The 22,114-nt window shown below is 37.1% G+C and overlaps 2 protein-coding genes across 2 annotated transcripts; both read right to left on the reverse strand.

The window, feature by feature from the left end:
• Positions 1 to 1,716: 1,716 nt before the first annotated feature.
• On the reverse strand, positions 1,717 to 7,069 carry LOC141428477 (zinc finger CCHC domain-containing protein 24-like). Its single transcript, XM_074088469.1, has 3 exons — positions 6,796 to 7,069; positions 6,484 to 6,723; positions 1,717 to 4,783 (listed from the first exon to the last, which is right to left on the reverse strand). The coding sequence occupies exons 1-3, from the start codon at positions 6,817 to 6,819 to the stop codon at positions 4,649 to 4,651; spliced, it is 399 nt and encodes a 132-aa protein (XP_073944570.1). The 5' UTR covers positions 6,820 to 7,069; the 3' UTR covers positions 1,717 to 4,648.
• A 4,006-nt stretch (positions 7,070 to 11,075) lies between these two features.
• LOC141428485 (protein O-mannosyl-transferase F38B6.6-like) lies at positions 11,076 to 22,114 on the reverse strand. The gene is made up of 11 exons (XM_074088478.1): positions 21,763 to 22,114; positions 20,429 to 20,810; positions 19,597 to 19,842; positions 18,837 to 19,039; positions 18,440 to 18,617; positions 16,729 to 16,937; positions 14,985 to 15,092; positions 14,507 to 14,648; positions 14,313 to 14,427; positions 13,766 to 13,954; positions 11,076 to 11,215 (listed from the first exon to the last, which is right to left on the reverse strand). The coding sequence occupies exons 1-11, from the start codon at positions 21,981 to 21,983 to the stop codon at positions 11,088 to 11,090; spliced, it is 2,121 nt and encodes a 706-aa protein (XP_073944579.1). The 5' UTR covers positions 21,984 to 22,114; the 3' UTR covers positions 11,076 to 11,087.

The raw sequence follows: 22,114 nt of genomic DNA on the forward strand, positions 1-22,114 counted from the left end.
AGCACCTGCTTTACACTACCTATGTATTCGCTCATACTTGCGACGCGTGCCGCTCCCACTAGGCACTGTTTGCATCCTCTTTTAATGTTTTCGCCTACACCCATCGAACAAACTAAGTCTTAGGTACTTATTACTAAGGCCTACTTGCCGTTTATAATGGCGAGCGATGCAAGCTGAACGTTTAAACATACCTTTGTACGCAGCATCCAGAATGCACCTACGACGAATATGGTACCAAGCATACCCCAAATTTGACTGGCGCTTGGGAAACTATCAAATTTTGTGTCATCATATTCGTCGTCGCAACTGCAGCTCGAAATAATGAAGGGAAACATTTTTTTGTATAATAATAACTGACAATTTTGACACCTCTCTTTTCTGACTAAAAGTGTTGCAATCAATCTCCTGCTGCTATGGCATTTTTGTCGATATTTTTATAGTAATTAAAACTTCTTTGAGCTTAAGAGCGTTTATTCCTGCTGAGCTGGCAACGTCGCATTTTTATTTGTTTTTAGGGTTCCGGACCCAAAATGGCAAAAACGGAACCCTTATAGTTTCGCCATGTCTGTCTGCCAAGTGCGAGTCAGGCTCGCGCACGAAGGGTCTATACAACATTAGACATTGGCAAAAAACGGCAAAAAAAACGCGTTTGTTGTATGGGAGCCCACTTCAATTTTTATTTTTTTTCTGTTTTTTAGTTTTTAGTATTTGTTGTCGGCAACAGAAATACATCATCTGTGAAAAATTAAAGTGTCTAGCTATCACGGTTCATGAGATACAGCCTGGTGACAGACAGACAGACTGACAGTGGAGTCTTAGTAATAGGGTCCCGTTTTTACCCTTTGGGTACGGAACCCTAAAAAGAATGCTAGGGAAAAGGGTGGTATTAGTATTTTTTTTTCTAGCATTAACAGTTTCTCAGTTAAGCCGTGGACAGCTGGACAGACAGCGAAACTATAAAGGTTCCTTGTAGTCTACAGAACCCTAAAAAGACCGTGGGAGTGATAATTGGCAAGCAAAGAGGGCTATCGCGTATGAATTCGCCGCTAGAGGCGCTAGTGTAGCGTGAGGTCTCCGAAATGTCAAATCTCATAGTTTTTGGGTGAGCTACGCGGGTTTATTCATAATTAGAATAATTTTGTGAATATTTTGCATTACCTGAAATTAATTATGGTAATAATGCAGTACGGGGCAACGAGTGTCTGTGTTTTGAGACAGTTTTGTCTTTCGGAAACTTTTGTCGTCCCTTTTTTTCCGAACAAAACGGAACTACGCAACAGTTAGGTTGCTCGATATTTTATGGTACCGTTGTAAGGTGTATTGAATATGATTTTAATATAAACTTTGTTTTCACGCCTGTAATATAATAACAGACTTTGAAAGCCACACTTAAAAACCTCACGCAACAGTGGCGCCATCTAGAAAGACAAAAAACGATAGCCCTCATTGGCATTAAATGTTCAAAGTGTTACTACCTACCTAACCGTGATAGATAAATTATCTTATTTAAAAGGCGAAAACTATCCAAATCTAAGCGCGGTTATGGAGTAGTTAGCGGCGATACAAATACGAATACGTACAGATAGACAGACGCGGAAAGCTACTTTGTTTTATATTTTGTCTTCGATTTGAGCAGTGACGTGTTTGACAAAAAGGTACAAAACTTACGTAGGTACTTAAATTACATTTGACTTAAGCGAAAATGAAACGAACCACTACGAGTAGAACAAGGCATTTTAATCAATTTAAGATACTGAGGCCGTCTTGCAGGAAAAATAAATCTAGATTTAGTAGTTAAACCTGGCTTAAGATTGACAGTTCCATACACTTTGACACTACTAAACTGAGGTTAACATTAACTCGAGATTTATGTGTTTCCAGCAAGTAGCCATTAGAGCAGATTGCACGGTCCGGGGTTACAAAAAATAATATCCTTAACTCTGGATTAGGGATGTCAGTTTCATACATTTTGACACCGTTTAATGCTGGTAACTCTTAGCTCGGAGTTAGTCTCGAACCCGGCTTAGGCTTGCATGTGGACAATGCGAGCGATCCTTAAGCTGCGTTTCGACCAATCATGTGCGAGGATGTGTTGCGAGGTATGTGTTTTTCATTAACCAATAGAAACGCTTGATTTACCCAACCTCGCTTCGCTCAGCTGTTTCCACCAGAGATGTGCTGTGCGAGGATGTGTGAATGAAGCGTTTCTATTGGTTCATGAAAAAACATTCTTGGTAACACATCCTCGCACATCTTTGGTGGAAACTTGGTGGAAACAAAACTTTAGATTGTTAAATAGCTTCAAACTATATAAACCAAACTTTTTGTTTCGTAAATTAAAGAAAAAAACTGCAGGGCTACTACGAAACTCGAAGTTCGTATCGTACTGTCCCTCTCGCTCTCGTATTAAATAGTATAAAGGTAAGCGTCCACTTGTCGGTATCGTACGCATCGGACGCATCGCACGCAACGGATCGTAGTATTATTTGTATAGAAACTCATATAAGTGGGTCCGTCCACCTGTCCGCATCGCACGCATCGCACATTTCTATACAAAGCAACAAATCCGATACGCCCGAAGCGTACGATGCGGATCAGTGGACGCTTACCTTAAGTGTCAGAGGGACCGCACGACACGAACTTCGAGTTTCGTAGTAGCCCTGCAGATAGCCTCGTTAGACCTAAATAACTTTAAGTTGTTTGCTGAAACCTAAACGATTTTCTACAAAATTGTATCTCGCTCTATTACGTACCTAATATTTTGCCGACGTTGTAGGTACGTAGTGTTAAGTGGTACTTATTTGTAAGCGTCTCGTCTTCTAGCGCCTCCCAAACGTATAAAACAAATCACAAGATGTTCATGGGTTGGTCTTGTAAAACCAGAAAGTTTACGGTTTATTGTCTTTCTTAACATTTAATGATTTATCAGAATTAAAGAATATATAATTTCTTTACTAAGACATTCCTTATGATTAGATTAAATAGGAGGTTGCCAAAAAATCAACGTTTGGTAACCAGATTTTTTTTTTAAATCAAATAGCAATATGGGCGGCACGAATCGTGAGTGGGGTGCGACAAATAAGTTGTAGGAGTGATAGTAGAAGATCCGAACTTGAAAAAATCTGCACCGGACTGATAATAGTATGAAATGTATTTTATAATAAATTTAGTATATTAGAAAATATATTAGAGGTCTTTTTGCTAAAAAAAATCCTGGACAGGCTGTTTTTTACCTGACTGCCGAATTATTTATGATTTTTAATTAAATGCAGACAACCCCTATATCAACGTGTTCACAATAAAATAGCGCTTACGTTGATATACAATTTGTTCTATTATCTAATCAAGTGAAAATAACGGCATCGACATAATTGTTTCAGTATATACCTGGGAACCCAGTTCGTCCATGTAAACAATAGCAAACCGAACGTCTACATATTCTACAGGTTTTATACTTTAAGTCAATATAAAATGTTCTTATTGTTATTACATATGCAACAAAAATTTATTAAAAATCATTTTTTAAAAAATAATAAAAAATGACCATAAAAGTGTCTAGGTTTTTTTTTTAAATCCATTTCTAATATATTTTCTAATTTACTAAATTTATCATAAAATACATTTCACTCTTTTATCAGACCGGTGTAGATTTTTTTAAGTTCGGATCTTAGAACTTGATGGTAATGAATGAGCACTAAAATAAATGTAATTCTTTTTTTTTTCTTTTATTTTTGCGCATTCAAGAACAACACTCGAGAGCCGTGCCGCACAGCAGAGTTCCGAAATCTGTATTTTCCTTATCTGAGTTAAAGCCAAACGTAAAATTCAACATTTTTAGGAATACGGCTAACCGCTTCTCGCTTGAGTGCCGAACCAAATATGGTATTTTTACATTATGATTCCAAGAATCGATTCCCTGGGGATAATGGTTCTAGAAAATTAGCTTGGCATTATCTTACAATTTCGTCAAACAGGAAGGTAGAAGCAAGGTGATGGTAATGTTCTCGTTATCTCACATCTTGGAACTCTACATTCGTAATCATCTATAAAATTTGCCTTATTTGCATTCTGATTGTTCGAACACTTTAGCAACTCAACAAAATCAACGTTTTTTTCTTCAATACAAATGAAAAATGTGGCATTCTGCTAATTGAAATATTAATATAGTGTAGATTTTTGGCCTTATTTGGCTATATAAATCAGACAATGCAACTAGCATGCCAGTATTACACAAAGAGACGGTCTATAAAATATAAACAAGAAAGTGGGCGAGGCGAAACTAGACTGAAAAATATGTGAATGCGAAAAATGTGTACGTACCCTGTATTTTATCTTGCTCTTTTATATTATCGGTATGTGACATTGGGCGCCCAAGACGATTCTTTTATAATATCGCATATCTAGGTAAAAAGTGTATCAACTAAAAAAATACACAATTTTAATTTTGAACTTGCACAAATTGAATGAATTTTATAACGGTTTTAATTTCGAGCTGATACTCCTTTAATCTCTGTTATGTGCGATGTAATACTAGCATGCTAGTTGTTCAAGTAATTTCAACACTGTTAAACTTCAATACTCGCGAACGTTTTGAGCTTAAGTTTTGTTTGTTCGTTCGGACTGTTAATGATTAATTAGAAAGCATATATCATTCCTTCTGTAGCTTCTCGTGCAGCCGTGCGTAGTTGCCGCAGTAGTAGCCAACTTCTTGGCACTTCTGGCAGTACTCCCTCTGGTGCTCTTGCTTTGGCGCGTTCATTTTGTCCAGTGGAGTTAGTTCGCGCTGCAAAGCAGAAACGTTTACTTGTACAATATAAGGGCAACTCGCGTTTACCCGCGGCTTCACACGCGTAAACTATTCGAGGTGCTAGTTGCAATTGAAATTCCGGGATTTTAAAAAACCCCTGGAAATTCCCGAAATTTTATATCGTGGTCTTCATTGAGCCTGTGTTAAAAACAACACTGTCCAAAATTTCAACTCTAATCCCAGCGGTTGTAATTTCAAAATTTTATCCCTATCCCGTGGGAATATCGGGATAAAAAGTAGCCTATGTATTATTCCAGACGTCCAGCTACCTACATGCCACATTTAATGACTCTAAGCCCAGCGGTTGTTATTTCAAGATTTTATCACTATCCTGTGGGAATATCGGGATAAAAAGTATCCTTTGTTTTAATCCAGGTTATAAAGACACTTTTAGCCCAATTTCATCCAAATCCGTTCAGCCGTTTCAGCGTGAAGAAGTAACAAACATACTCACTAACTTACAAACTTTCGCATTTATAATATTAGTAGGAATAAGTATGTAGGGATTTTGTACGTTACGTTACGTTTTGCAGTGCAGGTTAAGGGCTTCTTACACTTTCCTGAATAAGGTTTCTAAATCATTTAGCATCCTACATTTAGTCAAGTTTAATAAGCCCTTTATACCTACTTTTATTTCGATTATTATTGAAGGTACGTATTTTTTTGACAAGACAAAAAACAAAATAAAAAAGTCCTGGAAATCTGTTCAGAAGCGCCGGATATACGAGTATGTAGATGGATATATGTAGACAGACACGCCCGAAATAGGGTTCCGTAGCCATTACGAAAAAAATATTTTTTTTTCGAAGGATTTCATATTTTGTACGGAATTAGGTATATTTTATATCTTAGGCTGCTATTTACTCTTTCATCATCTATCTATATATAAAAAAGAAGAAACTGACTGACTGCCTTATAGATCAACGCACAGCCCAAAGCGCTGGGCCTAGAAACTTGAAATTTGGTACAGCGATTCTTTTTATGATGTGAGCACTAAGAAAGGATTTTTAGATATTCATCCCCTAAGGGGGTGAAGTTTATATGGAATTTTCTCATTTCTGGACTTAGAAGTATGAAAATAGGCGTATAAGTTCTCGATTACAATTAAAAAATATCTATCTAGGTGAAATGGATACTATTCCCCCTTAAAGGGGTAAAATGGGGGGTAAAGTTTGTATGGAAAGTTTCTCATTTCTGACCTTAGAGGTATGAAAATAGTTATATAAGTTCTCGATTACAATTAAAAATTATCTGTGTAAGTGAAATGGATAAAATTCCCCCCTAAAAGAGTAAAATGGGGGTAGAGTTTGTATGGTAATTTTCTCATTTCTGGCCTTAGAGGTATGAAAATATTTAGTTAAACAGATATGTAGTTTGGATGACAACAAGTACAGTCAATAAAAAGTTTGATTCGGGATAGGATCTCCCCGGGCACACACTTCAGGTGTATTCATCCCCAGATAGTCGGGGGTTGGTGGCCTGCTCGTGACTCCTCATGCGCCTTTCCCTAAGCGCATGAAACCAGTCGCCATCATGCACTGCTTGACCTTTCTGAACAAAGCCCCGTCACTTGCTACGATCTTCAGCTAGCTCTTCCCATTGGTTGCTAGGGATTTTAAACGCAACCATTTCGCGCTTGTCGGAATGTGAAGTTCTGTGGTTAATAGTGAACTCACCCAGTTATAGGGGTAGACTGGCTGGCGGCAGCGCATGCAGCTCTGGTAGTTGCGGGGCCAGCACAGGCGGCTGGTCCAGGAGCGGCCGCACGCGCCGCACCGGTACTCCCCGAAGCAGGGCTTCTGGCTGCCCTCCTGCGAGACCGGCCGCCGCGCCTCCGTCGCGCACTCATAGCACAGACGCTCGAACACGTTGTTCACATTCTTACTGTTGCACTGGCGACACCGCAACCCAGTACTCTTTTAAAAACAAAAACAAACACGTTACAACGTAGCCCAACGGAAAGTCCAACACTCAGAACAAACACCTACCCGCTTGGAAAAGTAGCAGCCCATTTTTTGTTTAGTTGATTGCACAGCACACTCGTCCGCAAAGTAATTCTGTTGAAGTTAAATGATGCCACTAATACGCGTGAAACGAATAATTTGATGAGTCGGCGGTAAGCTCTCTGCTCCTAATATATTACCGAAGTAGGTAGGTAGGTAACGCGACGGTTCCCATTCTTTTACTTGTCAAGGTTTGGAGTGAGACAGCGATAACATCGAATTAAATCGTCCTGGGGCCGATTCTTTAAAACACGCCCGTGAAAATACCTACCATTCGAAACTAGTTATTTTAACACTCTGTAATGTTATTAGACCGTTAGTGAAAACGTTAAATTTCTGATACACTTGAGAAAATGAATGAGAGCGGTTATCTTCTAATACCTATTCATTTTTTCAAATCTAATACAAATTATGTCAAGCATTACCCAATTATTTTCACATATTTTTCAACTATCTTTTGTCGCGAATCCGTCTGCGAAAAATTCGTAACTCGTGAGCACTATGCAATTTTCCTCGAAGAAAGCATTCTATGTCCTTCTCAGGGGCCTCACTATCTTCGTAGTAATTTTAATTTAAATCGATTCAGCGGTTAAACTACATGTAATTTTTTTAAGTCTTTTTTTAACCCTTGTAGTTTCGCCATGGCGGTCCGTCTGTCTGTCTGTCCGCGGCTAATCTCAGAGACCGTTTAGTACTAGAAAGCTGTAATTTGGCGTGAATATCACATATCACATCTGCAGGGCTACTACGAAACTCGAAACTCGAAGTTCGGGTCGTACCGTCCCTCTCACTCTCGTATTAAATAGTATACTTAATGTCAGAGGGACCGCACCACACGAACTTCGAATTTCGAGTTTCGTAGTAGCCCTGCAGTCACGCCGACAAAGTGGTAAAATAAAACAAAATTAAAACAAAAATTTAGGATACCTCCCATAGACGTCAACTACGTAAAGAGGCAGCAGGCAGGTACTTATCATTGGATAGGACGATTTTTCGGTTCAATGATCTGTTTGCGAAATAGTGCAAATTTTCATTAAAATCAAGCGTCGTCGTCCCTTCAAAATCTAACAGATGGGTGGTAAAAATTGAAAAAAATCAGAATGGTAGTAAGTATATCAAATTTACAAATAATAAGGTATAAAAATATACACCAACTTGGAAGATTCCGTACCTACACAATACGAAATCCTCAAAAAAATATGACTTGATGTTTTCGTAATGGCTACGTAACCCTATCTTGGGCGTGTCCGACACGCTCTTGGCCGGTTTTTTATTTATTTATGCCGATATTTTTTAACTGTACATATTTAATTACACACGAAAAGAATCACAAATATCTACACGCGCGGCTTTGCCGGCATTCATATTAGAACTAGCCTTTATTAACCTACGTTACCTACCTATATATGAATATGAAGAACACACATGAAAAGACTTAACGGATAGATCTCGGGGTTTCACATGGATCACAAGGGAATATCGGGTTAAAAATTTATCTAATTAGGTACTTACCAAATTTCAGCCGAATACGTTTTACCGTGTATTTTTAATCAGTAATCAGGAGTTTTTAATGGGCAAGATCTCATACAACTACATAGCTCACTTTTTATCCCACTTCCCACTATTATTATAAATGCGGAAGTTTGTAAGTAGGTGTTTGTTACCTCATCGTGTCTAAACCGCTAAACCGATTTAAATGAAATTCAGTACACAGATATAGTTTGAGAGTCTGGGAAAGGCATAAGATAGTTTTTATCCCGGAAAATCGCATAGTTTCCGCGGCTTAGCGGTGCACGAATTCTAACGGATGGAGTCGCGGGTCACGGTTAGTTTAAAAAAATATTAATAATCTTGTAAAAACCTATAACTACTGGAACTGGATACAATAGTACATTAATTGTTAAAGTGAAGTATGATGAGTGGTAAGCCTATGTCAACGGTCAAAAATGCCATGTTACATGCAATGCTTTGGGGGGAATTCCCCGTAAGGGTGACTGTGCACAACAAGGAATTTCACTGTCCGGCAGTTCGATTTTTTACATTTACGGTCGTTTTTTATTGACGTTGCTATTTTACGGTCGTGGTATATGATACCTTAAAGCTTATGAATGGCTAAGTGACTATGAATTACAATAAAGTCGTTTTCAAAATTAAAAATATTAGGAAAAAAACATTTTGTTGCATGCAAACTGACCGTATTTAATTAGGTACGAAATTAGAAAAACTGGTACCTGCATACCTGTGCATAATCTACCTACCCACGAAATTAACATTCGAAAGTACTGAAAAATTATTCTTTTAAAATATAAGTAAGTTTAGAAACACGCGTTTCTTTCCTTAGAGCAGCCATACAACTCGCGTGCATATCGCGTTTGTATCGAAATAAATGCACGTCATGGCGCGTTTAAAAAAACGCCGTGTGTAAAAGCCCTAAGTAGTAGAAAATTAGGGACCTTACACGACGTTTTTTTTACGCAACGATGCGTGTTTTCATCGTGTTTGGGCAGATTTAACACGTTTTTTTGTAGAAAATGAAACCGCTGTACGCGAGCGTTCGAAAAACGGAGCGTTTGTACTGAGAAAAACGCAAGTATCGTGTGTAAGGTTAAAACATTCCGGCTTCCTTGCGTTTGCTGATCGTTCGACTTGCGTTTGTATCGATACAAACGAGCGCAAAACGTCGTATGGAAGGGTTAAAGCTCTAATTAATCTCATCGATCGGGCGGCCAAATTTCATAATAGGTAAATAATACTGAAGAATATCTAGATACTTACTATACTGTTTCATAATGCACCTACGATTCACGAGCACGAATTTTTCCATTAAGTGCTTACATATACTGTGACGAAATCTTTTTTTTTTATAATGAATGGTACAAAAATATATCTTTTATAATATAGTTTTAATAACCTAAACAAGAGGTTTTTTTTTACCTCAACAGCTCAAACGGGCATATTTTGCTATTAAAAATCAGTGAGCAAAATGCGATTTTGCTCACTCCGTGAGACAAAGTAACTTTATAATTATTATTTTTTAATTCTAGACAGTGCTGGGTCTTCTCACTGCATTCCAACTATTTGAACTACACTTTGATCTGTCACTTTCATTTCAACACTAAAAAAGCGAGAGATACGATCAAATGTGTTGATTAAAATCTCAAATTAAATTTATAGTAAGTATTAAAAATATATCGATTATAAATTACATGAAAATGAAATACTTCCAAAATGTCAAAATTTTCCCGCCCTTTTAATAAAGTCAACCTCATTATGATTGGTTATTTGGAGTCTTTTTGTATTTTTTATTTCAACTCCAAATTTGTTACTTTTACGGGTATCCCGTGAAACCATATCGAAAATACAAACTGAGACATGGATGCAATTTGTTACTTTTACGGATATCCCGTGAAACCATATCGAAAATACAAACTGAGACATGGATGCATCCATGTCTCAGTTTGTATTTTCGATAAAGTCAACCTCGTTGCACGAAAGCAGCTGCTCTTGTTTTTTTTTTAATAAAAGCGTTCCATTGCCTATATACCTCTTAAAAGTTGGAATAAATATTTGTCAATTTGAATAAATTTGCAACTAATCTATTTATGATTAGATTATTTAGTAGAAATCCTAATAAAATCATAGTTAAAGGTTTAATAACATTTATAATAAATTTTACTTTATTGTTCAACCTTTTTAATGACCCAAAGATTAGGCTTTTTGCAGTATTAAAAATATGATGTATTTTACAAGTAGTTCTAAATTCAAATTACAATGCATCTAATGAGTATGAGATTTGTATCGTACCTACTGGACACTTTTTCGTTCCGAATTCAAAACCTCTCTACTTTCCGGAGACTTTTGATCATTGACTGGCATTCTTAACTTTTTGGTGGAATTTAAAAGATTTAATGGCGACTGTAAGTATCATTTTTGAGGAAAGGTTTTAAATGTGATTATTATATTTGTTTCCAAATAATCGGATTATGTAAATGGGTATATCTGGTTTTATTCTAACCATATGCTCGCGCTGCTGAGGTAACAAGTTGTATGTGTCACACGAGACCAAAGTTTTTTTGCATCTCGTGTGTTTAAATCCCTCGCTGTTCTCAGGATTCTAACTTAGAATTACTCGCTACGCTCGTGATTCAATTATAGAATCCTTCGCTTGCTTGTTAGGTTAGGACAATGGCAATTATTAATGACGAAACTGTCTGTACACTAGGATCTCAAAAGAAAAGTACAAGGTCTGAAATTAAACAAAAACCTTAGCTTATTCGTTATAGTTTTATTCGTTGTAGGCTCAAAAGATTTTTTAGGGCACTTTTAAAATTGCTGTCGACTTTTAATGCTCGTCGGTACATCTTTTCTGCTAATTCGTACTTTGACCATCGATGGTATAATACTCCTGAAACAAAAATCAGCCATGTGCATAATGACTTAATGAGTACCTTCAATACATAATTAAAGTTAGCAGTAATTATTTCCGACAAAAATTTAATTCACTGAAGTACTCGTAGATAAAATTACTTTAGATTAGAGAAATTAAACTGTAACTGTCATTTGAAACTTTTTTCATTGCTAGTATTTTATTTTATACTAGCTTTTACCCGCGGCTTCGCACGCGTAAACTATTCGGTGTGGTAGCTGCAATTGAAATTTTCGGGATTTTACAATATTCCCCTGAAATTTCCAATATTTATATCGTGGTCTTCATTGAGGTTGTGTTGTGAATCATCATCCCAGCCTATATACGTCCCACTGCTGGGCACAGGCCTCCTCTCAGAACAAGAGGGCTTGGGACATTGTTCCCACGCGGGCCCAGTGCGGATTGGGAACTTCACACGCACCATTGAATTGCTTCGCAGGTTAGTGCAGGTTTCCTCACGATGTTTTCCTTCACCGCAAAGCTCGTGGTAAATTTCAAATGTAATTCCGCACATGAATTTCGGAAAACTCAGAGGTGCGAGCCGAGGTTTGAACCCACGACCTTCTGTTCGAGAGGCGATAGGTCAAACTACTAGGCCACCACGGCTTTGTGTGTTGTTTGTGTGTTGTGAATAACTGCACAAAATTCAAGACTCTAAACCCAGTGCTGAAGTTTCAAAATTTTTCCCTATCCAAATTCAAATGCAAAATTCAAATTCAAATCATTTATTCAGTAAATAGGCCGCAATGGGCACTTTTACACGTAATTTTTTAAACTACCAGCGCTTTCGGAAAGACCATCATTGCCAAGAAGAATGCGCCGCAAGAAACTTGGCAGAAAGTCATTTTTGGCAGAAAGCGTACTTATGTGTTATTCCAGACATACGGCTACCTACATCCAAATTTCATGCCTGTAAGCCTAGCGGTTGTTATTTCGACATTTTATTCCTAGGTATCCCGTGGTAATATCAGGTCAAAAAGTCGTCTATGTGTTTTTCTAGACATCCAGCTTCCTACATACCAAATTTCATGACTCTAAGCTCAGCGGTTAATATTTCAAGATTTTATCCCTATCCCGTGGGAATATCGGGGTAAAAAATAGATTATGTGTTATTCCAGAGGTCTAGCTACCTACATACCAAATTTCATGACTCTAAGCCCAGTGGTTGTTATTTCGAGCCCAGTGGTTCTTATATTCCAGACGTCTAGATTTCATGACTCTAAGCGGTTATTATTTCAAGATTTTATCCCTATCCCGGGGGAATATCGGGATAAAAAGTAGCCTATGTGTTATTCCAGAGGTCCAGCTACCTACATACTAAATTTCATGGCTAAAAGGCCTGCGGTTGTTATTGCAAGATTTTATCCCTAGGTATCCCGTGGGAATATCGGGTCAAAAAGTCACCTATCTGTTATTACACGTCCAACTACCTACATACCAAATTTCATGACTCAAGAGGTTGTTATTTCGTAATTTTATCCGTATCCCGTGGGAATACCGGGATAAAAAGTATCCTATGTTTTAATCCAGGTTATAAACTAACTTTTCGCCAAATTTCATCCAAATCCGTCTAGCCGTTTCAGCGTGAAGAAGTAACAAACATACTCACTCACTCACTCACAAACTTTCACATTTATAATATTAGTAGGATTATAATCTATAACTGCTGCGCAAAGGCTTTCACTCTTCACCTCCACATTTCCCTATCCAGAGCTAAATATAGGCAAAAAATATATAATTATACCTTACTATTCTACTTTATGTTAAGAGCGTTTATACCTGCTGAGCTGGCAACGTTGCATTTTTGTTAGTTTTTCTCGATTATTGCGATAGAACACTTCTTAATATATACGTTAATGTGTCTACTAAAATAATTATTCGTTATAGACTTTTATTTTCTTTAAAAACCGATCATAATAATTATTGGAGTATACACATAAACTTATATATTAAGAAGTGTTCTATCACAAAATATTTTTAATTTTAATTTTTTATAATGGAATAATCGAGAAAACCTAACAAAAATGCAACGTATAGCTCAGCAGGTATACGCTCTTAAGTAAGGGTTAAATCTTGCAAGTGAATTTTGGCCCCTTTTCCACTGGTATGGTCGAATGGACTTCAATTTGGTACATGTATAGTATAGTATAGAGCAGTGGTGGCCTAGTGGTTTGACCTATGGTCTCGCAAGCAGAGGATCAGAGGTTCAAATCCGGGTTCAAACCTTTGGGTTATTCAAAATTCATGTTAAAAATTACACTGTAAATTTACCACGCGCTTTATGGTGAAGGAAAACATCGCAGGGAAACCTGCACAAACAGCGGAGCAATTCAATGGTGTGTGTAAAATTCTTAATTCGCACTGGGCACGCGTGGGAACTATGACCAAAATCCTCTCAATCAGAGAAGAGGCATGTGCCAGCAGTGGGACGTATGTAGGCTAGGATAATGACGACAGTAAAGAGGTCCGATGATTTTAAATAATAAAGTTCTGTGCCTTACTCGAAAATAATTTGTAAAAATAACATACCTAAATTAGCAAAATGTATGGCCTGCACTTTCGGCCCCAATAGCTCAATGGTCTTAAGAAAATGTCTCTCAGCCATTTCGTACTGGCCCATTTTACCGTATATGTTGGCAATGGCGAAACGTACTGACGGTACCTCCGGTAGAAACGAGAGAGCCGAAGGAATTATTTGCTGAGCTTTATCCAATTGACCTGGAAGAGAAGGTAATGTTTTTGGTAACAATGGCCCGTTCATTGCGTGCGACGTGTTAACTGCAAAACATTTTTGCTAAAATAACAGAATTCAAAACAACAAATTGTCATGTCATAGGTAAATTTTTAGCTGCGCTTTATTTTATCTTTTAAACTAAGCGTATATATAAATGTAGGTATTATTTATTAGTGTCAAAATGTGAAAATTAGGAAAAAAAAATTACCCACTTAAGACGAATTAAAATTAATCAAAGTATATCTCTATGTATGTTATGTCACAGATTGTTCTCAACATAAGTTTTACTCCCTAGCATGTGTTAAATATCAAAACTGAGTGGTTTTAGTGATACCTACTTACCTGTGTTATCCAATAGTGCAAGAATATTAGTCCATGCTAATTTATGAGTAGGTTTCAACTTGATCGCTAACATCCAGGTTTCCAAAGCGTAACTCGATTTGTTCGTGTCCAGATACTGGAATTTAATGTTGTTATTCAATAATTGTTTAAGTACATCAAGTAAGTATGACATTTGTAGTACAATATTAACATACCAAATTTCCCAAGTTGTAAAGACAGTCTGGATAATTGTGACGATATTTTAAAGCATTTTCGTAGGCTTTTTTGGCTTCTTGATACTGTTTTTTGCTGGCCAACAGAATCCCGAGATTCATCCAAGCAGCTGGAAAATTTTGCCTGTTCACAAAGAAAAAAAATACTGAATATTGTCGTAAATAAATAAATAGTAGGCGTAAACAAGCGAAGTGCAAGCGAAGCTACATGTGGCGCTCAAACGTACCACGTGACATCATTTGGGTAATAGGCCAGCAATTCAGTAACGAAAACCGTTTTAGGGCTGGTTAAGTAAGACGTTTTACTTACACATATACATACATACATAAAAGCACGCCTCTTTCCCAACGGGGCCGGGGTAGGCAGAGACTACATCCTTCCACTTGCTACGATCCTGGTATACAACTCTCGCTTCCTCTACATTCATCAATCTTACACGTCACGTGACGTTTTACTTACTTATGGTTGATAGCTTTTCTGAGATAGTATTCGGCTTCAGTGTATTCTTTTCTGTTTTTAAGTAAATTTGCCAAATTGTTCATAGCTTGATAGTATTTTGGATATAATCTTTAACAAATAAAATAAATAAGTCATAAATCATAAATATTAGGTAATAATACTTTAGAATTTAAGTTCCCAATCCGCCCTGGGCCCAGCAGTGGGGCGTATATATAGACTGGAATGAACAATGATGGATAATGACCAGGGGTCGGACAAAAATTGCGGATGACGTAAAAATGACGTAATCTTGCACACAAGATAATGTTTCTATTTAAACTTCCGTGTGGTATGTAGTAACAAAGTAGCATTAACCTGTCCTCTCCCAGAGGCACAAATTTGTGCCCAAATTCCTTTATACTGTTATCCTGGGAGATGACAGATTAATGAAGTAACAAAATAATCGTAAATAAATCAATGGAATTCAGTGAATGAAATAAACTTCATATCGCTTAATAAACAGGTTGATAAATGATAAGTGATAATTGTTTATGAAAATCAAAAATACTATTTGAAATCATCCCATAAGTGGTTACACGTCATCAGCACTTTTTGTCCGACCCCTGATGATGACTTAAGAATTTACACCAAAACAACAAATAGTAAGGATGTTGTCCCTAAATCAATCAAAATAGCAATTACTAGCCAGTCTTCATATTTGTACCAATTTCAAAGGAACACTTAAAAGTTAGTTAAGTCTTAGGGGCTGTTTCACTACCCATTGATTAAATTTATTTGTCGGATAAATGTGATGCCGTCTTCATCTATCTATGTAAGCAGAGACGGAATCACATTTATCCGTCGGATAAATTTAATCAATGGATGGTGAAACAGGGAGGCCTATGTGAACGTAAACAGTCGCTACGGAAACCGACAGCATGTACCTGACAGTGGTAAAACTGGTACAGTTTGATTAATTCGAGTTAACACTTGACAGATGGGCATGCCTTCAGTCAATTTTCAACTTTGAAGTCAGACAAATAAAGCCATTTTTAGTATACCGCTACCCACGTTTACAGATTATGTAAAAACTATTTTATTTGTATGACGTCAAAGTTGAAAATTGACTGAAGGCACGCCCATCTGTCAAGTGTTAACTCCAAGTAATCGTACTGTAAAAGATGCGACTAATAATTTATTTGCGACCAAACTAATTGCAGGTGGTAGGACCTTGTGCAAGGTCCGCCCGGATTGCTACCACCATCTTGCTCGCTAATCCTGTCGTGAAGCAGCAGTGCTTGCACTGTTGTGTTTCGGCGTGGAGTAAGACAGCCAATGAAATTACTGGCACTTGAGGTATCCCATCTTAGGCCTCTAGGTAGGCAACGCGTCTGCAATACCCCTGGTATTGCAGATGTTTATGGGCGGTGGTGATCAGGAGACCCACTTGCTCGTTTGCCATCCATTGCAAACCTTCGAAACGGCTTGACCGATTTTACGATGTAAATAATTTTTCATACTTCTCACAACAGCTAGTAAAATTATAAGAAGCTCAGCATTGGTAGTAATCATCGTACTACGCATTGCATTACAATGTCGCTTTATTGACATAATTGCAAACATGTGAAACATGTCTGCTACGCTACATAACAAAATAAGGTGTTTAATTTCAAAGTTCTACTTAAAGAACATTATACTGATAGGTACCTACTTTGCAGCTTTAATTTCGTCTAGTTAGCAATAACGGAATAGAGTAATGTATCACCTTATTGCTTCTCTATATTCCGCCAAAGCTAGGTCGGTGTGATGTTTTGCATCAGCAACTTTTGCAACATTGTAATGCACCTTGGCGTTCAAAGGGCACACAGATAAGCCGCTGAGAAATAGCTTATGCTCGTTCTGCCATGCGAACGATCTTTCGTAACTTTTTAATGCGAACACGCACACGAGGAACGAGAATGATGAATATATAATCTGAAACAAAACATCAATAGAAACTAGAGGTGGACATTATTTAACGTCATCGGTTACAGTAACCAGTGACGTGACGAGTCACCGAATCACTGGTTTCACGACAAGCGATGAAGTGGTCATTTTTGTAACGAGCTTCTTTTGTGGTGATACGAGTTTCGTTTCAACGTCATAGACGTCACGAACGGAACGAAACGAATGGCATGGTTTCACGTTCCACTCTAGCGACAAGTGGTGATTTTTATAACGAGCTACTTTGTTTGTGGTTATGCGATTTTCGTTTGAACGTTATAGACGTAACGAACGGAACGGATGGCATGGAATGGAGTAAAAATTATAGCCGCTTACCCTTACCGCTGTAAGAGTTTGGTTGGCGCCTTACATGAATTTAAATATTATTTGTATTGCAGTAAGGTATAAATTAGGTTGATGGAAGAATCCTACTATATTATATAGTAAATATTATAAAGTATCCGTTACAGTTACAGTTACAGAACTTACAGTTTAAATTAGCCATCATGAAGTAATTGATATGACTACAGCCAAAAATCACGCTTGTGATAAATAACGTCATAGCTCAATAGCTTATTACTAATTACGTTAAATACTCAGTAACAGTGACAGTCACAAAACGCGTCACCGCACCACGTACGTACAATGAAAGAAACTGGTTACTAAAATCACTGGTTTTAGTAACCAGTGACGTGATCCTTGTCACCCGTTTCGTTTCGTTGCACTCAAATCACGTAACGACCCATGCCTTTAGAAAAGTATCAATTTTGTCGGCATTCCTACGCATTAAACTTTCAAACTAGGGTTGCAACCGTAAGGTAGGTACATAGATGTCGATGGTTGCATCGGAATTTCACCTCTGCTCCGCCTCCGTTACTGCGAAAATTCCGCTGCAAATCGCACCCCCATCTCCGTAACATTTTTGCGGATTTTTAACGGAGCTTCAGTAGCCGTTTTATGTTATGCAAAATAAACAATTTGCTTTTTCTTAAAGTTCTAGTAATAACAGTACTATCTATCCTCTTAAGGTAAAAGGCGCTATCGCAAAAAACACTTTTGAGTTAAGTATTTATACCATTTAATGCAGAATGTCTTAAGCTATATATGATTTAAATAACTGATGTGTTTTTTTTTTATATCAACTGCTGCCTTAAGAGGGCAGTACGTATGTACCAAGCTTTTTGTAATAGGTATTTTTATCCACTTCCACTTTCACCTCCGCATTTCAAGCTTTCATTACAATACTAATTTAAATACTGACATCTCCACATTGAAAGCGGTTGAGGTACCTTATATTTAAAATCACAACACTCGAAAAATACTATTGGAAAGTGCAGAAAAACGATTTAAAATACGATTGAGTAGTAGAAAAACTCAGGTTCCATTAATGTTGTCAGCTATTCGGGTTTATTTTTATTTAAGCTGCAGTTTTATAGCAATTCAAGTAAAGTAATATTAAAAATCGGTATCTTTTGTTATTACAATTATCACACCTTTCTGGTAAAAATAGTAGAATGAGACATCCTATTTAACCCAACGACCATAAGGAGGCAATATCCAGCCGAAGGAATGTACAGGACTCTCTCGGCGACCACGAACCCGACCGGGTAGAATATGTTAGCCGCCGGCAAGAACGGCGTCACCATCAGTGAAAGCGCCAAAAGCGTTATTCTGAAACAATATTAATAACCTAATTTAATATTAATAATAACAGTTTAAATTAAGAGATCGCTGTACAAAGGCGAACTTATCCCATAAGGCATCTCTTCCAGTTAACCTTTGAACAATTGACAAGACAATAGAAACTTGAGAGTAGACACGTATAAAAATAAGCACTAAAATTTTAACATGGTTGCCGCATCTTAAAACAGTATTTGGTGTGAAGCATACCTTGATGACTCCTTTTTTCTTCCATTAAAGATTTTCATGACTAGACTTGCTCCATAAATGTACATGATTACAACAAATATTAGCCTGTAATCAGGGAAATGGTCAATGAGCGGCACGCAGCCCATGGACCAGTCGTAGCACAGCCACTGGGGCCACACCAGCAGCAGGGCGTTTAAAAAGTACAGGTAGCTGAATGTTCCCATCTGAAAACAACTGCATGTGAATACAGGTAAACATGACGCACGCGATGTCTTATCCACTGATAGACTAAAACTTAACCTAGTTTCTGACTAAAATAAACATGTATGTACTACTAGCTGTTTGCGCAGAATTAGTTATTAGCGATTTCTCGAGAACTATGCAATTTTTAGGGATGAAAATTTTTCTATGTCCTTCCCGGGGCCCAAGCTAACGCTATACCATCTCATCATCTTAATCAGTTCTGCGGTTTAGCATTGAGAAATTCAGACAAACAGTTACTTTGACATTTATGATATTAGTAGGGATACAAGTAAAGGCAAAGTTTTTTTAGCATTGTATACCTCACAAAAGCTGAACCCCTATGAATAGCTAGTATATTTCTCTGGCCATCTGAAACAGGCAATTAAGTTGAAATTTTAATACAGAGGCAATCTAGACCTACAACAGTATTTTTGTGGCAGACATTATCCTTATGGATTATAGAGTTGCATTAAAAAGGGATTCTCTGAAATTCAAATTCCAATGGTCAAATGCTTAACTAAGACAGTCATGATCTCACCTTAATAAGTTTGCTGTCACTGAATGCCGCTGGGTTGTCAGTTTCATTGAAGTTGGGGACTGCCCTGCCCATTATAATCCATCTGCCATATAAAAGCAGCAATATTGCTAATACTAATACTGTCATTCTTATTATAGATTCAGCACTTAAAAATAATCGCAGACTTAGATCTTCTTGTAATGATTTTTTCTTTGTTCTTTTACCTTCCTTATATTTAAGTATAAATTCATAGCAAAGGCATACACCCTGAAAACAATTGGTAATTTTTAAGAAGCAAAAATACTCTTTTAACAAAGAATTTCATCCAAAATATTGACCAGATAAAAGACATCAGGAATAAGTATTTAATTAAATCACATGAATTTGTATAATGGATGTTTGAGGGTGAATATTCGGGCGTTTGTACCACCGTCATTGTTCTCAACACTTTTTTTATCAGATTTCTTAAGAAATAGGTACCTACAACAAACATCAACGTCCAACACATATTGATGAATGTTAACACATGTTTGATGTTTATTGTACCTATTTCTTTAGAAATCTGATAAAAAAAGTGTTGAGGACAATGACGGCGGTACAAGCGCCCGAATATTCACCCGTGAATATAATTTATAGTAAGCCTTTGTCAGATGAAGCAGTATTGATGAATAAATTCATTATGCATTTTTTTATATTCAGGGACTTAGTCTCTGAACAAGGCAGTGTTTCCTGTGGTTTTCTGTGGCTTTCCATGAGGCTGAAATAGTCACATTTGGTATATTTTGGTGCTTTGGTAAAATATTACAAACAAAAAAACAGGATATGTTTAAGAAGCCATAAAGTAGATCCTTACCAGAATCGTGATGCCATTTTCTTTGAACAGCATGGACATTGCAGCCATTATAATTGAAGTCAGTAAGTACAGGTACTGTTTGTGAGTCTTAAAGCTGGCTATGTTGTATGATAGGAATGCCAGAAAGCAGGTCACAGCAGCGAGCAGGTCGGCCCGGCCCACCGCCCCGCAGACTGCCTCCACATGCACAGGATGCACACAGAATAGTAGTGTTGCCCACCAACCAACATCAATGCATCGTTTGCATTTCTGTACTCTTAAACGTCCCAACACATTTTCCAACATCAACCACAGGAGGAGGCAACTTATGATGTGGCATATTAGGTTTGTTACTTTGAAATCTACAGCAGAAAGACTTTTTCCACTAAGTAAATAGTTTAGTCTGAAATAGAACAAAAATAACAATATCATTATAAAGCAAAAGTTAATATGAAGGTATTTCATATTTAACCAGATAATATCAAGAATTTAATGTAGAACATTGAGAGACTGATCAAAAGTATTTATAGACACTCAAAAACTTAATCAAAATAGATCAATAGGTGCAGTTTTCAATGGGACTTAGAGTAATTTGCATTAATATCTGCCACAGCAGAGCATGCAAAAATATCTAGCAGATTGTACCCAGCCCAAAGAGTTGTAACAGATATTTATGCATACTTGATGTTTCAGTCAGGTGACAACCAGAAGTCACTAATTACCACTTAGTCCTAACGGATAATCAAACCTATGCATAGCATTGTAAGGTTAATATTCCACTTTTTTTTTGCAGTTAGTGACTTCTGTACCACAAACGTTACAAGTATACTCCATTATCAAGCAAGCAGTTTGGTGGCTACTTAACATCAGGGATGTGCAATCTCAATAAAAAACTTTTTTAAATTGAATTTTCAGATCAATTTTGTAGTTCCCATACAAAGCTACAATGTCAAGCCTTGGATAGTTTGTATTGCACATCACTAATGTTAGGATGAGCCACCAAAATGCCCGTTTAAAAATTCAACACATTTGTACCATTTTACTAAGGGAAACTTAACAAATTTGTCAAATTGTAGCACTTGTAACTTTTGTGGTACAGGGGCCTGGTTGTCACCCGACGAGATAATGGTGCAGGTGACTGTACCTGAGATCCCAGGATTTTAGATATGTTGGAATATCTAAAGTAAAAGGTAGCCAATACATTTTTGCCTGAGATCCAGGTGTTTGTTAACACACATGATTTCATACAATTACTTTCATCCATTTTTGTGTCAAAGAGAAAATATGATATTACCTATACTCACATACTTGCAAACGTTCATATTTGTTATATCAGTAGGATATGTAATATTTACCTGAATGACCATACAGTGAGAGGTCTATATGATTTATGACTTAGATTGCTTGATATGTTTGTTCCCCAATAATCTGTGTGAAATGAGTATAACCAAGACTCTGACTTTACGGCTTCATTTTTTACTATAGCTTCAGAGTCATCAAAAACAAAATCTCCTTTTAAACTAAATAAAAATGGTAAAGTCGACGCGCAAAGGATGCTCAATATCTTAAGAAACATTTTAACTGCATACTCTTCAGGCAGAACTAAACCATCAATGATCTTTTATCGCTGAGTTGGGTACTTCATATTTTATTTAGCAAACACTCATTTTCCAAATAAACAAAACAGTCGGTCTGAGAGCAACTCCA

This window comes from Choristoneura fumiferana, chromosome Z, assembly GCF_025370935.1.
Source record: "Choristoneura fumiferana chromosome Z, NRCan_CFum_1, whole genome shotgun sequence".
In the NCBI taxonomy this organism is placed as follows: Eukaryota; Metazoa; Arthropoda; class Insecta; order Lepidoptera; family Tortricidae; genus Choristoneura; species Choristoneura fumiferana.

Excerpts from the sequence above, each read along its gene's own strand:
- LOC141428485 (XM_074088478.1), bottom strand. The coding sequence starts at position 21,983 with ATGTTTCTTAAGATATTGAGCATCCTTTGCGCGTCGACTTTACCATTT. Across the intron at positions 19,040-19,596 it reads GTGACAGCAAACTTATTAAG|ATGGGAACATTCAGCTACCT; the intron begins GTGAGATCATGA and ends AGTTGTTTTCAG. Across the intron at positions 14,649-14,984 it reads AGAAAAGCTATCAACCATAA|GCAAAATTTTCCAGCTGCTT; the intron begins GTAAGTAAAACG and ends CTTTGTGAACAG.
- LOC141428477 (XM_074088469.1), bottom strand. The coding sequence starts at position 6,819 with ATGGGCTGCTACTTTTCCAAGCGG. Across the intron at positions 6,724-6,795 it reads GCTGCTACTTTTCCAAGCGG|AGTACTGGGTTGCGGTGTCG; the intron begins GTAGGTGTTTGT and ends TGTTTTTAAAAG. Across the intron at positions 4,784-6,483 it reads CAGTCTACCCCTATAACTGG|CGCGAACTAACTCCACTGGA; the intron begins GTGAGTTCACTA and ends TCTGCTTTGCAG.